The sequence below is a fragment of the Falco rusticolus genome, chromosome 3, assembly GCF_015220075.1.
Source record: "Falco rusticolus isolate bFalRus1 chromosome 3, bFalRus1.pri, whole genome shotgun sequence".
Taxonomy (NCBI): Eukaryota; Metazoa; Chordata; class Aves; order Falconiformes; family Falconidae; genus Falco; species Falco rusticolus.
In genome coordinates, this window is record NC_051189.1 from 68,989,325 (window position 1) to 69,006,069 (window position 16,745).

Genomic DNA, 16,745 nt, shown 5'->3' on the forward strand with positions numbered 1-16,745 from the left:
GGTTGCACTGGAGGTCGCCAGGTGCAACCTCAAGGTCAGGGAAGAGACAGTGTTATATTAGGTTGCTCAGAGTCTCTACTCAAGAAGTTTTCAGTGTAAAACAAAGAAAACTGTATTTTATTTTTGTTTCTCCCGATCTCCGAATATCCCTGAGAGTAAAATGCCTATCTTAAACTATCAAGAACATCTGTTTGACTGTGAATTGGGACCTTAATGAGCCCTAGGAGCAGAAAAAATAGATAATTTCTGATACCAGTTTTCTCTCTGCTCCATGCCTTTTCACTTTCAAAGACCTGAAGGCAGTGGTTAGAGTTACATGCAGCAATAAGACAGTACAGACAGTGTGGGTACCCGGTGCCCAGCACGCTTATATGTGACTATGATCACGATTCCCCAAACATTTTGCTGAGGGGAGGGAGGGAAGAAACCACAGGTGAAGCTGTTTACGTAGTGACTTTCAAGACTGGCTATATACAGACACTTGAAAAATAAATCTAAGTTTAAAATGGTTGATTATAAAGTTTACATATTATATAGACTCTGTATGCAATAAATATGAATTCCAGGTCTATGTTAAGAATATTGACTTAACCTGTATTTGTTAAATTCAGATTGAAAACTTGCTTTTCAGATCGATCCAAGTATTCTACAGCAGAGTAATTTACTTGCTCAGCAGCTAACTGGAGATCCCAATATGGCTCCGCAGAATCCTTCCCTCCAGGCAACGGAAAATGCAGTGCCAGCTAATGTGGTTATTCAGCCTATATCAGGCCTGTCGTTGCAGCCCACAGTAACATCATCTGCTAACATGACGATAGGATCCCTATCTGAGCAAGAGTCTGTGCTGACAACCAACGCTAGTGGTAAGCAGCGTCGACAGTTTTATTGTGCTTTGAATTTCTTAGTTATGGTATTACCACAGTGAGAAAATCCCACTACCCTCACTCCTGCTAAATACCTCATTTAATAAAATAAACATACTGGTTTTCGTATGAGCAGCTTCAGCAAGTTTTCCAACTTTGTGTTAACTGGTTTTGAATATAATTTTTTCAGAAGTTGGAGTATATAATGAAAATATTGAAGAATGTTTATAGTCATTAGCCTACAGAGGAATAAATTGCATACAAAACCAATTTATTCTTAAGATGTTAGAACTTGTACTCTAATCTTGGCTACATTTTTTATAGTAGTTCAGAAAATAATATATTAATTGCTTTAAAAAGTTGCATCTTACTGTTGTGTTGTATTATAAAGAAAGGATCTTAATGGAAATTTTTTTGTTCTACCCACTTACATTTAGGCGCGCAGGACATCTCTCAAGTCATGACTTCACAGGGTATGGTATCATCTTCAAATGGACAACATGAGATAATGTTGACCATAAATAATTCCAGTTTGAGTCAAGTTCTAGCTCATGCTTCGGGTTCTACTACTACAAGCTCGTCAGGAAGTCCTCAAGAAATCACTCTTACCATATCTGGTTGGTAATTTTAATGATCTTTAATGGTACCAGATCTCCATTTTATAAGGTAGCTATGAAGTAGCATTTGAGGATAATTTCACAGTCCACAGCTTTCCTGTGAGGTGTTTTTTATATTCATCAGCTTTAAAGGATACCCCCAAATCTTTTGAAAACCAAATATATTTGCTTTGAGGACATATGTTAGATTGATTCCTATGTTATTCACAGCCTTGGGTCAACAGATTATCTCTGTGACAAAGCCCATATAACCAGTTCTTATTTCTTTGCTGCACCTCACTTGAAGCAGTGCAACTCCTGGGTAGCACTGGGATGGGAAGAAGCAGGACAGGTATTGGGGATGAGTTTGTTTCATCTAGTTTTCTTTAAATGCCTGTGGACCAATGTTCTAATAGATGTTTTGATCACTCTTTGAGGTGTACTATTCAATCTCTGTAATATGTAGTTAATAGTTTAGGTCTTCCTGAATAAATTTAGACTGACTTTTTTACTATGTCTAAGAGGCTGATCCTATATATACTATACATATCTTTCTATTTCCCCCCAAGACCGTTTGTATTTTGTATCGTGATGTTTCTTTAATAAATTCAGTATAATATTTAGTGCTTTCCTCTTTTCTTTCTTTTTTCTTTCTTTTCCTTTTCTCTTTTTCTGTTCTCTTTTTCCATTTTCTGTAACACTGTTTAGTTATTTTAAATGTCATGACAATGATGTCTGTGTGAAGGTGTCAGGGTCTCCCACCTATGTTTTTCTGCTTGTTAATGGATGTTCACTCATCTAAGAAAAATGGAGTATAGATGTCCAACAACTGAGAGAATGTGCTTTCTGTTTCTGGTTGTTCTATGCTTATTAACCGTTCCACAAAATTATCACCATGTGAAGTTGTGTTTTTACGAAAGAGCACGTTCAATGCACTTCGTTATCCATACAGTGGATTGAAAAAATTACAATTTAACCATTAGCCATTAGGTTGCTAGTTTTTTATAGTTTCATGAAGTTGGTGCCTTGAATCTAGATAAGTAAGATCCATATTTTTCTAATATTAATACAGATATTCTCTACTTGTTAGTATCTAGACATGCATAATCACATCTGTATAAAAAACTTGTCGAACCTCTGCATAAAAATCTGCATCTGTAGAAATTTATTTTGTGGTTTGGTTGTATTTTCTACTTCTGTTATTTTAGGATCACTTGTTTATAGTTCTAAGTACAGTAGCAGAATAACGTTGAGACATTTCCAGTTATAACAGGATTAATTTCTATTTAGGTCAAGATCTTATTCAGCATAATTCTGGAAGCAGCGATCTGAATAGTGGCTTAAGGCTGACAGCGCCAACCATCAACAGTCAGACTACAGGTGCTACGTTGACCATAAGCAATGACCAGCTTCTTTCTCAGGGCACTTCACTAAATGCTGCAGGTATGCATACAGTGATTTTCTAATTAAAAATAATAAAAAATAAATATTTAAATTTTAATATAAATTTTTATTTTAAAAATAAATATTAGACCAGGTTAACTTAATACAAAATGGTATAATCTTACACATTGTGATTCTGGAACTACATGGCTTTGTGTGTTTTCTCACTAGGTTTAAATTTTTATGCCAGTTTAAATGAACTTTGCGTAGCAAGAAGAAAAAGAAAACAAAAAGACTTACCTAAAATTAGTACTTTGAGGCAGTTACAGCAATATTGAAGGACAATTTCTATAAATTAGAGGATGAAGAAACCTAACACATTTGCTGCAGACAAATCATAAAATATCCTTCATACCAAATTGCTCTAGTATTCAAATTTTGAGATTTTATGTATATGAGTTTCTACTTATATCTGTTTATATATACATGCAAACATATGTGCATATATATAGTTGGTCATACTTGCAACCTGCTGTGCTGGTTAATAGGTTGCACTTATTGGTTGCAGCAGGTTGTGTTAATACAGACATTACTAACATGTAAGTAATTTTCTTTACTCATATGCATGCTTACATTTTTTCTACCTTCCTTTTCCTTTGTCCATTGCCTTTCATAGCTTTCTTTAGTTTGCATATACATCAATAAAGCAAATCTGCTTGAATGTCGTACAGGGGGAAGCCTGTCCCAGAGTATGCTGTAGGATTTGGAGTTTAAGGCGTGCTTTTGTATAATGAATTAGTAAATGAAGTAGTAAAAACAGACAATTGTATTATACCGTCTCTGTCATCTTCTCAGGTTTATCATAAACTGAAATCAGTGAGGCCTCTAGTCTCATGTTGGAGAATCTATAATATACTATTATGCAGCTGTTACATCAAACTGTTAGGAAATACCTATTAATAATAAACTGGCCTTTTTTGCTATTACGGATTATCAACCACATTGCAAGGATAGGGTGACAGTGCTGGGTTGCAGTTACCAGATTTTTGTTTTACTGCTGTGAGTCAAAGTGTATTTCATTGAGAATTCTGAAAGTGTTAAGACTACAGAAACGTGTAACCTGAAAATTCTTCAAGTGTCTTTTTGGCAGTGGGTCATTTCCCACGCACCATGTTACAAAATTACGGCTTTGCAGTGTGATGTCCATCAAGTTACATTTAAGTGTAATATATCCTACTTTTATCGTCTGACAATCTGACAACTTTTGACATGTGATAGCTGTTTAACTGATTTATTTCTTTCCAAAATAGAAAGGACTAGCAAGTGAGAAATAGAAATTAAGTTCAAATAAAATGTTTGCAGCTAAGAGTTCATGTATGTAACAGATTATTTGGTTTTTTACTATTTTGCATATATTCCAGAACTTAATACAACAGGTGGAACAAACCTTCCTTCAACAACACCCATATCTCAGTCTACAGTTTCTGCCCAGAATTTGGTAATGTCTTCATCAGGAGTTGGAGGAGATGGTAGTGTCACCTTGACTCTTGCTGACACTCAGGGAATGTTGTCTGGTGGTCTTGATGCAGTTACACTTAATATCACTTCACAGGTAAGAAATGCTTTTCTGAACTGATGAATAAACTAATGTTACTGTCTTACAGAGCAGGAACTAGAGATTTTGCTTAGGAAATATTCTTGTCCTGTAAATACCTAGTAATTGAAAATTCAGTTAACTTTCCTTCTTTCTGCCAGCATTGTGTGCATACTGGCATGTAGAAACATAAACTATTGAAACAGAAATATGGGTAAATTTTGCAGGATTTTGGGTTTTTTTTGCAATGAATAGATCTGTTCTGCTGTTTCAAATGATTGAGATCAGTTTTTAGTGACAAACTGTACTTCTTCATCACTATTCAGTAGTACAGCTTAGTGTTCCTAAACTTTTTATTGTTTACTATGATTAATTTTTCTGTTCCTCCTTGTGAACATAAGAGTTGAAGAGCAGTTGCAACAACTCCTTTCACAGCAAATAACAGGATAGAATCTATATTAAATTGGCAGTTTTTAACAATAGGTAGTGTTATAAGAAATTTTATAATAGCAGCGCTGTATGGACTATCATCTTCCCAGTAGCTTTAGCATTAGTTTCATTTTTATTGTAATATAAGATTTTTGTGGTGTCATCAAGAGCCAAAGACATGTTTACAAGTGGAATGTATAGAGTGGGGGGGGAAAAAAAATAAATAATATTAAAAGACTAGAAAGTGAAAATTTAGGGTCATCGTGTGATTGGTATTTCAGTGTAGATTTTACCTGTGAAAACTTGAGCTATTCTACTTTCTTGGCTTAACTAGGTTTAAGTTGTTTTTTACTTACCTTCTGATCTGAATTACGGAATGTGTAAATGCATATAAATGAAAGAGTGCTATTTATCTAGCGTATGGTGTGATTAAACCTGGTGAGGCAAAGTCTGTAAGGATGCTTATACGCTTTCCTCTGCAGTTTTGCTCCTGGTAGGGTAGGAAGTGTCTTAAATAGTTCTTATGACACAGTTGTGATTTCTGGCATCACAGAGTAACAAAGCAACGTGATTTCATTTCAGATGTAATAAATCAAGCAATTACATTTGGCAGTGTTGATGTTTATTAATAAAGATGCTATGTCTGATATTAAGGCAGGCATAAATAAAAATGAAACATTGTTTTGGGCGCTATGTGAACACAGTCTGTGTTGCAGGAATAGTGATGAACAGACATGTAGTATGTAAGGGCACTGCATTTCCTGGGGAAACCAAAAAGTCTTTAACAGTAATGTAGAAATAGTAGCAGTATGATTTTAGTAATTGTCTATCTTTAATGAATTTGTACCTTGATTTGATGTAGTTTGGAAGTAGGTTTAACCAACGAGATTTTTAAAAAAGGAAAATACTGTGGAAAGACCATGCAGGAAAGCAGAATATAGGTGTTAAAGAAAGTGTCGGCTGAAGAGACAAGGACAAGGGAAATCTGAAACATTTAGCAGTTGATGCAAGGCTGTGAAAAATAATCAAAACTGAATCTCTACTCTTACAGACTTCTAGGTGTTGTTACCCTTAAATTGTTAGACTTAAAATGGAAGGAAAAAAAGGAGAGGAAATTAACATTTGTTCAGATAGGATTCTGGAATGGTCTTTTTCAAGGAAAAAAAAAAAGTAGTTTTGAGGTGTAAAAATAATATATGTAACTACAGTTAGCTGTTTAAATGTAGTTATTCTGCCTGTGGTTTTTTTTTTTTTTTTTTTTTTTTTTTTTTGTCCTTTCCCCTCTTTTGACAGGGTCAGCAGTTCCCTGCTATACTCACAGATTCCAGTCTTGCTAGCCAAAGTGGGTCAGGCTCACAGCAAGTCATACTGGTGAGCCATACACCCCATTCAGCATCTGCAAACTCTGACGAAATAACGTATCAGGTAGATACAATATATTTCTTTATCTTTTGTGGGTAATTTAATAAAAATATGGGACTGATTTCTCTATATCCTGAAGCAGGAAGGCTGATGTCCTTCCCAAATAAAGAGTATTGGGAAGAGGTTCGTTGTGACTTCCTAGTCACCCAGATTCCATTTTAAGTTTTGATTTAAAACCATTTTTTTGTATACAAAACAGAAGTGCAATTAATAATGTGTTTCTTCCTACAAATTACATAACCATTGTTTCAACACAGACTGCTCCAAAAATTTCCAAATAAGTTTGTAGTTAGATAATAAAAATAGACAAAGTTGAGACCTGTGTAAAAAAAAAATAGCACCTATTGCTACACCTTTTCCATTCTCTTTTTATAATCAAACTGCTTTAATGGTGGTGCCATGTAAAGCCTTTTCAACTTCTTTTGTATTTGAATTTCAATAGAAACTTTTACATATGTAATACAGTATTAATGTTGGAAAAAGTAGTTCAGACTTCTCTTGTTGAAGGCAAATCGAATGTTTTCAACCAACCTGGTAATGCAAGTTCTAACATCAGAAAAATGGGTGAGGCAGATGGTGACCCACAACAAAGTGAAGAAGTGATGGACTGGACGGGCAAGCAAAGGGCAAGGTGTGGACAAGTTGTGGCTGATACGGGCACAAGAAACTTCAAAAATAAGGAGGACTGAAGGGAGGGGGCCCACCTCCGCTGCATGTGTGTTAATAAAGGTGCTGAGATGACAGCATAATAGAGGAAACTTAAACACTTCTTGGAAAACTTTTCACAACTGGGTGTCTCTGAAGTGCTGGTACACTGTTGCATGCAGCATGGGGAACAAACAGAGGAATTAGAGGTCTGCATGCAGTTGCAGTGCTGCGATCTCACAGGAATCGGAGAGAGAAGGTGCTACAGCTCACACAACTGAAGTGCTGCCATTGCTTGATTCATGATCTTTAGGAAGGACAAATTGGCAAGACAGCAGTGGGAATTGTGGAGCTCTGCTTGGGTGGTGAGCCAACTGAGACCTTATGGGTAAGGATTAGCCAGCTGACCAGTGTGGGTGACGCTGTCATGAATACTAGCCATCTGCTACAGATTGCCTAATCAGGAATAGTAGGTGATGAGGATTTTATCTTCGTCTTGGGCAACCTGCCCTAGCTGACCCTTCTTGAGTAGAAGAGCTGGACTAGGTGATCTCAAGAGGTCCTTTCCAACCTAAACGAATCTGTGATTTCCAGTCCAAGGTTCATGTGGGTTCCTTCAACCTGCCGAAGATCTGCTGGAAGGGCAACAAGCAGGGCACAAGGAATCTGGGCAATTGATCATACCTTCCTGACACAGATGACTGAGAAGCCAGCAAGCAAAGGTGTTCTTTTGGGCCTGATAATTGCAGACAAGGAAGAACTGATTGGGACTGTGAAGGTCAGGGACGTACTTCGTTGCAGTGACCATGAGATTGTGGAGCTCCGGATCCAGGGGGAAGGAAGTAAGGCAAATAGCAGGGTCACAACCCTGGGCATCAGGAGAGCAGACTTGAGCCTGTGCAGGGACCGGTTTGTGTCGTGGGTTGGCCCTGGCTGGATGCCAGGTGTCCACCAAAGCTGCTTTATTACTTGCCCTCCTCAGCAGGGCCAGGGAGAGAAAACACAACACAAAAAGCTTGTGGGTAGAGATAAGGACAGGGAGAGATTATTCACCAATTAGTCACAGGCAAAACAAACTCTACTTGGGAAAATTAACTTATTAATCAGAGTAGGATAATGAAAAGTAAAAACTAAATCTTAAAAACACCTTCCCTCCCACCCCTCCCTTCTTTCTGGGCTTAACTTTACTCCCAATTTCTCTACCTCCTCCTTGCCAGCGGTGCAGGGAGGGAATGGGGGTTGAGCTCAGTGCATCACACATTGTCTGTCTCTGCCACTTCTTATTCCTCAGGGGAAGGACTCCTCACACTCTTCCCCTGCTCCAGCGTGGGGTCCCTCCCACGGGACACAGTCCTCCATGAACTTCTCCAACGTGAGTCCTTCCCATGGGCTGCAGTTCTTCACAAACTGCTCCAGCGTGGGTCCCTCCCACAGGGTGCAGCTCTTCAGGAGCAGACTGCTCCAGGGTGGGTTCCCCATGGGGTCACAGGTCCTGCCAGCAAACCTGCTGCAGCCTGGGCTCCTCGCTCCATGGGGTCCATAGCTCCTTCCAGGCCCCTGCTCCAGCATGGCCTTCCCAGGGGGTCACAGCCTCTTTCAGGCATCCCCCTGCTCTTGTGTGGGGTCCTCCAGGGACTGCAGGTGATATCTCCTCTACTGTGACCCCCATGGGCTGCAGGGGGACAGCCTGCCTCACCATGGCCTTCACCAGGGGCTGCAGGGGAATCTCTGGGAATCTGCAGGGGAGCACCTCTTCCTCCTCCTTCTGCACTGATGTTGGCGTCTGCAGAGTTGTTGCTGTCACATATTCTCACTCCTGTCTTGCACTGCAGTTGCTATTGCACAGTAATTTTTTCTCCTTAAATACACTATCCCAGAGGTGCTACCATGTTGACGATGGGCTTGGCCTTAGCCAGTGGCAGGTCTGTCTTGGAGCTGGCTGGCATAGCTCTGTTGGACTTTGGGGAACCTTCCAGCATCTTCTCACAGAAGCCACCCTTGTAGCCCTCCCTCTACCAAAATCTTGCCATGCAAACACAATACAGCTTGGAATAATCATATGGCAAGCAGACCTGGAGAGGAGGAGGACCAGGAGAGCTGGTTGATTTTAAGTGTTGTCCTCAAAGCTCAAAAATCATCAGTTCCAGCATATAGGAAGTCAAAGGTGACAGGAGGCCAACATGGAGGAACAAGAAGCCCCTGACAAAATTAAGACAAAAAAGAACACATAAGTGGAAGCAGAATCAGGTGACCTTGAAGGAGTACAGAGACACCATTCAAGGAGATAGGGGTGAGTTTGGGAAAGCCCGGGCTGAAGTGGAGTTGAATCTGAAAGGGACATAAAATGTAACAAGACAGCCTTTTACAGGTATATCAGCAGCAAAGGGAAGATGAATTGGCCTGCTACTGATTGGTTCAGGGGATCTGATGACAGAAGATTTGGAAAAGGCTGATGTTCTGAGTCTCTTTTAGCTTAATTTTTACTGATAAGATTTGTCTTCTGCAATCCCGAAACAATTCTGAGTTTGTTTTGCCTGTGACTGAAATGATCAGTGGTAAAGGGTGGAGCATTGAATACGTACCCTCAATAGAGGAGGGTCATACACAAATCCATTGGTGATGGGTTACACTCGTGAGTGCTGAGGGAGCTGGCTGCTGATGTCATGAGACCACTGTCTAGTATCTTTGAAAGGTCATGGAATTCCGGAGAGGTTCCTGAGGACTGGGAGAAAGCAAACTCCTCCCTTCAACAAAGGCAGGGTGGAGACTCTGGGGAAGTGCAAGTCGGTGACCCTCAGCTCAGTCACTGGGAGAGCGATAGAGCAAATAATTCTGGAAAGCATTTCCAAAACACAAGAAGATGATTAGGAGTAGTCAGCAGGGATTTCTGGAGGGAAAACCAAGCCTAACCGACCTGAAAGCCTTCCATAGTGAGATGACTGGCTTGGTGGATGAGGGTAACTGGATGTGTACTTGACTCTAGTAAGGTTTTTGACATTGTCTTCCATAACTTCCTCATAGACAAGCTGATGAAGTACGGGCTAGCTAAATGGAACAGTGTGGTGGCTTGAAAACTAGCTGAACTGCTGCTCTCAAAAGGGTTGTGATCTGTAGAACCAAGTCTGTCTCAAGGCCAGTTATTAGTGGTGTTCCCGCAGGCTCAAATACTGGGGCTAGTACTGCTCATTAATGTTCTTCATTAGCGAGGTGCATGATAGAGGAGTGATGTTTTGCAGGTTTACAGGTAATAGAAAACTGGAATGAGTCATTAACAGACTGAATGGATTGGCTGCCATGCAGAGGGACCTCTTCAGGCTGGAGAGCTGAACCAACAGGAACCTCATCAAGGATCAGCAAATGGGAGTGCAAAGTCCTGACCCTGGAGGACAACCCCATGCACTAGTACGAACTGAGGGCAGCAGGAAAGAAACTTTCCAAAGAAGGACCAGGGGGTACTGGTGGACAGGTAGTTGACCATGAGCCAGCAGTGCGGCAAAGGAGGCCAGCACCATCCTGAGATGCATTAAGAAGAGTGTTGCCAGCTGGTCAAGAGGGTTGATCCTCTCCTCTTCTCAGTAAGAACACATCATGTGGAATGCTGTGTCTGGTCCCAGGCCCCCTGGTATGAGAGGTACGGGTATACAGGACTGAGTGCAGTGGAGGTCTACAAAGTTGATTATGGGACTGGAGTATCCAACACAGGAGGAGCGGCTGAGGGAGCTGGGACTCTTTGGCGTGGAAGAGAGCAGGCTCTGGGTTGGGGGTTCTTAACAATGTGCATAAATGCCTGATGGAAAGGAGTAAAGCAGATAGAGCCAGGCTATTCTCAGCAATACTCAGTGAAAGGACAGGAGGCAATGGGCACAAATTAAAATAATTCCGTCAGAGCACAAAGAAACCCTGTTTTGTCATGAGGGTGGTTGAACCCTGGAAAAGGTTGTCTAGAGAGGTTGTAGTGTCTCCATCCTTGATAACATTCAAAACATGTCTGGACACGGCTGTAGGGACGTTGGGTTAGACAATCCCAAGCCATCCCTTCCAACTTCAACTATTCTGTGTTTCTAATAACATCTTGTGCGTACGATTTTTACATTTGTATATGCTTATGAGTGTGAGTTCTTAACAATTTTAGTGTTCAAATACGCTGAAGACGGATGTTTTAAAACTTGAACATACTTTCTTACTCTTCTGGAGTTAATAATAGCTTTTTGTGTCTTTCAGTATATAAGCTTTCATAAATCAGGGTGCCATTTCATAAGGCTTATTATAATGTCACTTGTGAAGTATGACTGTCTGAGTAGCACTATTATAATAACTCAAAATGTAATCTAATGTTAAACTAGTTTTCTGTCATTCCCTGTAATGTGCATTGTATTTAATCACTGTGACTACATTGATTGACTTTTCAATGTTTCATCTTTTTCCTGAGAGTTTCCAGCTAGCTGGAAACACACACACACACATCCACTCACAGGACTTCTTGTCATTTCTTCCATGTTTTATATAGCATCTTTGCTTTCTAGCATGGATAATATCCTACTAGGTTCTGTATCTCTTCAAGTTTAGTTCATCCTGAATAATTCATTGAGAGTACTACTGCTTTTATCTTTTCTTCATCTTCATTTTGCTTTCTGTAAGTTACTGTATTTAAGCTTCTTATCTATCTATAAAGTTGAAAGCATTTTGTGTTATTTTATTTGAATAGAACAAATCAAAAATGCAGCACAACCTCATCCAAATTTATCAGCTTTTCATTGTGTTTCAGTACTTCTGTAAGTTTGTTTTGGTAGCTCAGAGCTTTACTTCCTTATGAAAATCAGAGTACCTAATGAAGAAATTAAACAGATAGTTGGTATTCTTCCCCTGTAAAATCAGAGAGACTTTCTTTTTTGTCTGAAGTGTTTTTGGCTTTGAATTTTGTTTGGCTGAGGAATGTGAGACGCTCAGGAATATAAAACTGAATATAGGACAATACTGATACAAACACATTCTGTTTATAACACGTAAATTAATTTGGTCATAGTTATTGTAGTCTTTCTGTGTTCTTAAAATCCATGAGTCATTCTGAAGAGCAATGAAATACAAGTTCGTATTTAGATACAACTTCTTTTGTATAGCTAAGTTGCTTGCAAGTGCTGTCCAAAAATAGGTCACGTTGAGGTAGATTTTGAAAAATAAACCACTGCTGTGCATGTGCCTATGAAATTATTTGATAGTGTTTTTGTAAATTGTTGTAGGTGACAGAGGTTTCTCCTAATGTGACAAAAAGCAGTCAAGCGGAAAAAGAAGGTCGTGTCCACCAGTGTTTTGAGTGTAGTCAGACCTTTTCTTCAGCCACCATGTTGATGCACCATAGTAAAGAGGTTCATGGCAAGGAAAGAATACATGTTTGCCATGTCTGCAATAAAGCTTTTAAGCGGGCAACGCATCTCAAGGTATTTGGTAATAACAGTTGATTGTTCTGTTAACTCCTCTGTTAACTCCTTCATTTGTTTTGGACTTTTTGCGATATTACTGAAAGGTACTATTAATTGCTTTACCTTTCCTTTCCTTTTTCAGTGTGGGACATGCATCTGAGAGAGAGAGTCTAAGTGATAATGTATACACAGATAGAGAGCTCTTTCCTAAAGCATGGATTGGATTTTAATGCATATATTGACTACAGAATGAAAAATGTGAATTCCTGTTGTGCAAATAATAGTGCCAGAAAAAGATTTCCCTTACTTTATTTGTTTATATGTGTCACTGCTAATCTCGATTTCCAGATAAGCTTTTGGAGTCATAGGAAGCTATTTGCTTTGCACTGTGTCATTTGATTTTCTTGGATGCTTTGTCTTGTTAGCTTGTCATCTGCAGAGGAAGCATTTGTTTTAAAATATCCTTATACTACTGCTTTTGTCTAGTGGCATTTTCTATGTAGCTTTCTCTAGATTATGAACAACCTGTTACTTCCAGGTCTCTGGTGTGTTTAAGTTCTAATTATAGAATGTTCCTCTTAGGAATACTGGGCTATACTAGATGAGTGGTATGTCCAGGCCAGCATTCCTATCTCAGAGAGATACTAAAAGGCAGTGATTTGAAGAAGTGCTTTATGAAAAGAGCAAACATATAACTTGCCCAGAATTTTGCCAGCTTCCCAGAATTTATAGCAGGAAGTTTCTGGAGCCAAAACCAATGTCTTTATATTAAATAGATCCTAGGAGAACTTTTCTTTCACTTTAGTATCATGTTTTAAGGAAATATATCCTGTCTGTGAAGTTTACTCCCATGGGAGTGATCATGTGTGTCAGCCAGACTATTGGTCCTTGGGGAAACTCTCATAAAATGTGGTGGTGTGAGACTCAGTCTCTGGTTTAGGAGATGTCTTCCAGAAAAGAAAAAAAAATACAGTATTGAGACTTGTTTTCCTTAAGTAATGATAAAAAAGCCACAAATGCCAGTCTCTCTTCAGTTTATTTTCCTAGAACTGGCTGGTGTTACATTTTTTTCATAATTAAATCTTGGCTTCGGTTATATACTGGGCCCAAATTAAAGATATGATGAGGTAACTTCTTACCCTGGCATGGCTTTCAGATTATTACCCGTTGTTGCTTTTTCACACAGGCAGCAGTGAAGTTGCAATAAGAAGTGCAAGGGCAACCTAAAGAGACTTCAGGACCTTGGGATGACTGGTTAAGGAATCAAGAGCACAAGTAGTGTTCTCTATCCTCCCAGTTGCAGGGAATGATGAGGCAAGAAACAGGAAGAGCCAGGAGATCATAACTGTCTCTGAGATTGGTGTCACCAGCAACATTGTGGGGTTTTTGATCACAGGTTAGTCTACGAGACACCAGGCCTGCTAGCAACAGATGGGTTACACCTGTCTCAAAGTGGGAAAAGGATCTTTGCACAAGGAGTTAGCGGAGCTCATTGAAAGAGCTTTAAACTAGATTTGAAGGGGGAAAAGGATAAACCCACACTTACTAGAGATATGCCTGAGGGCAGCATGCCGATGTTTGAGGGCTGGTGTGCTAGTGAGGTCCTTCGGTGTTCTCCATATGTGCTGAGTACACTGGAGCACATTTCAAATGTCCCTATACTAATGTGCGCAGCTCCCTAGCCGTCTCAGGGGAGGTAGAAGATGGAGATCCATGTGGCAGCAAGGACACAAGGGTTGTTGATGTGTCCAAAACCATGGAAGCACCTCTGTACCATCATATAGGAATTAGGGTTTCTTGTCCCAGAAAGGTGGCAGGATCAATAGCAGAACTGAAGTGCATCTACACCAATGCATACAGCATGGGAAACAAACAGGAGCTGGAACCCATTGTGCAGCAGGAAGATGCGACATAGTTGCCATCACAGAAACATGGTGGGTGACTTGCACAACTGGAGTGCTGCAATGGATGGCTATAAACTCTTCAGAAGGGACAGGCAAGGAAGGAGAGGCAGTGGGGTAGCCCTGTATGTGAGGGAGTGTTTTGACTGTCCAGAGCTTGGTGGTGGGAATGAAAGGCTCGAGTTCAACTTACTCATCAGTGGCCTGGATGAAGGAACAGAGCATGCCCACAACAAGTTTCCTGATGATAGAAAACTGTGAGGACTGGCTGGTACACCAGAAGGCTATGCTGCCACTCAGCCAGACCTGGACAGGCTAGGGAGTTTGGGTAGAGAGGAACCTGATCAAGTTCAACAAAGGCACGTGCAGGGTCCTGCACCTGGGGAGGGACAACCCCACGCACCAGCACAGGCTGGGGCTGACCTGCTGGGAGGCGGCTCTGCAGAGAGGGACCTGGGATTGCTGGTGGGCAGCACATTGCCCATGAGCCAGCAGGGTGCCCTGGTGGCCAAGAAGGCCAAGATGATCCTGGGGTACAATATGAGGAGAGTGGCCAGCAGGCTGAGGGCTGAGACTCCACCTCAGTGAGGCCACATCTGGAGTGCTGCATCCTATTCTGGGCTCCCCAGTTCAAGAAGGGCAAGGAACTAAAGGTGAGGTGACCAGACCATCTCCCTGTGGAGGGATATGAATGTGATGAGGGGACCAGACCATCTCCCTTATGAGGAGAGCCTGGGAAAGCTGGGTCTGGTTTAGCTTGGAGAAGACTGAGAGGGGATCTTACCAATATATACAAATACCATAAGTGTGACTGTGAAGAGGATGGGGCCAGACTCTTTCCAGCGGTGCCCAGCAACAGGGCAAGGGACAACGGGCACAAACCACAACACAGGAAGTTCCATCTGAATATGAGGAAAAACTTCATTATTTTGAGCGTGATGGAGCACTGGAACGGGCTGCCCAGAGAGGTTGTGCAGTCTCCTTCTCTGGAGATATTAAAAATCTGCCTGGATGCAATTCTGTGCAACCTGCTCTGGGTGGATCTGCTTTAGTAGGGAGCTGGACTAGATGATCTCCAGAAGTCCCTTCCAGCCGTGACCATTCTGTGATTCTGAGTGTTTATTGGTAGGAATCCGGGTGTCCAACAAGGCAGATACAGTGGTGGGAGTCTGTTATAGACCAGCCAGCCAGGATGAAAAGACAGATGAAATAGACTGTAAGCAGCTGGGACAAGTCTTGTGATTGCTAGCCCTTGTTCTCATGGGGGACTCCAGCTTCCCAGATGTCTGCTGGAAATAAAATACAGTGGAGAGGGAACAGCCTAAGAGGTTCCCGGAGTGTGTGGAAGATAACTTCCTGACACAGCTGGTCAGTGAGCCAGCTAGGGAAGGCACCCTGCTGGACCTGCTGTTTGTGAGCAGAGAGGGACTGGAGGGTGATGTGATGGTTCGAGGTTGTCTTGGGCATAGCAAGCATGAAATGATAGAGTTTTTGATTCTTGGGAATAGAGTCTTCTAAATCATTTTTGATTCTTGGGAATGGAGAGCTATGGCTGGAACTCGGGGAAAAAAAAAAAAAAAAGAGTTTATGACCTTTGGAAGAAGGGGCTGGCAACTCAGGAGGACTACAAAGATGTCGTGAAGTTATGCAGGGAGAAAATGGCCAAAGCCCAACTAGAACTTAATCTGGCTACAGCAGTAAAAGACAATAAAAACTGTTGCTATAAACGCATTAGTAAGAAAAGGAGAGCTAAGGAGAATCTCTATCCTTTATTGGATGTGGGGGGAAAGGTAGCGACAAAGCTTGAAGAAAAGGCCGAGGTACTTCAATGCCTTCTTTGCCTCAGGGCTCAATAGTAAGACCAGGTGTTCTTGGGATACCCAGCCCCCTGAGATGGAAAACAGGGATGGGGAGCAGAACAAAACCCCCATAATCCAAGGAGAAATGGTTAACAGCTTGTTGCACTACTTAGACACACAGAAGTCTATGGGGCCAGATGGGCCACCCAAGGGTACTGAGGGAGCTGGTGGAAGTAAGTGGTCACAGAGCCACCTTCAACCATTTAACAGCAGTCTGGCCAACCACAGAGTCCCAGTTGACTGGAGATTATCAAAACATGACACCCATCTACAAGAAGGGCTGGAAGGAGGATCTGGGGAACTACAGCCCTGTCAGTCTGACCTCAGTGCCAGGGAAGGTTATGGAGCAGATCATCTTGGGTGCCATCATGTGGCACATAGAGGACAACCCAGTGACCAGGCCCAGTCAGCGTGGGTTTATGAAAGGCAGGTCCTGCTTGACTAGCCTGATCTCCTGTGACCTGCTTAGTGGAGGAGGGAAAGGCAGTGGAAAGGTTGTCTACCTAATCTTCAGTAGAGCTTTGACACCATTTCCCACAGCATTCTCCTGGGGAAGCTGGCTGTTCATGGCTTGTACAGGTGTGCTGCTCACTGGCCTGAGTGAACTGGCTGGCCAGGCCCGAAGAGTGGTGGTGA

The 16,745-nt window shown here is 41.4% G+C and overlaps 1 protein-coding gene across 9 annotated transcripts in view; it reads left to right on the forward strand.

Annotated features, from left to right (window-relative positions):
• ZNF236 (zinc finger protein 236) overlaps positions 1 to 16,745 on the forward strand; it is a 93,072-nt gene that overhangs the window by 66,063 nt on the left and 10,264 nt on the right. For 5 of the 9 annotated variants that reach the window (XM_037379381.1, XM_037379382.1, XM_037379383.1 and 2 more), the window contains exons 25-30: positions 632 to 863; positions 1,301 to 1,480; positions 2,750 to 2,902; positions 4,264 to 4,454; positions 6,159 to 6,290; positions 12,170 to 12,367. In XM_037379381.1, coding sequence (XP_037235278.1) covers positions 632 to 863; positions 1,301 to 1,480; positions 2,750 to 2,902; positions 4,264 to 4,454; positions 6,159 to 6,290; positions 12,170 to 12,367 — 1,086 coding nt within the window. Of the gene's footprint in view, positions 1 to 631; positions 864 to 1,300; positions 1,481 to 2,749; positions 2,903 to 4,263; positions 4,455 to 6,158; positions 6,291 to 10,168; positions 12,140 to 12,169; positions 12,375 to 12,491; positions 15,868 to 16,745 lie in introns of those variants that run through there. The other 4 variants (XM_037379388.1, XR_005103033.1, XM_037379389.1 and 1 more) reach the window with 4 other exon arrangements.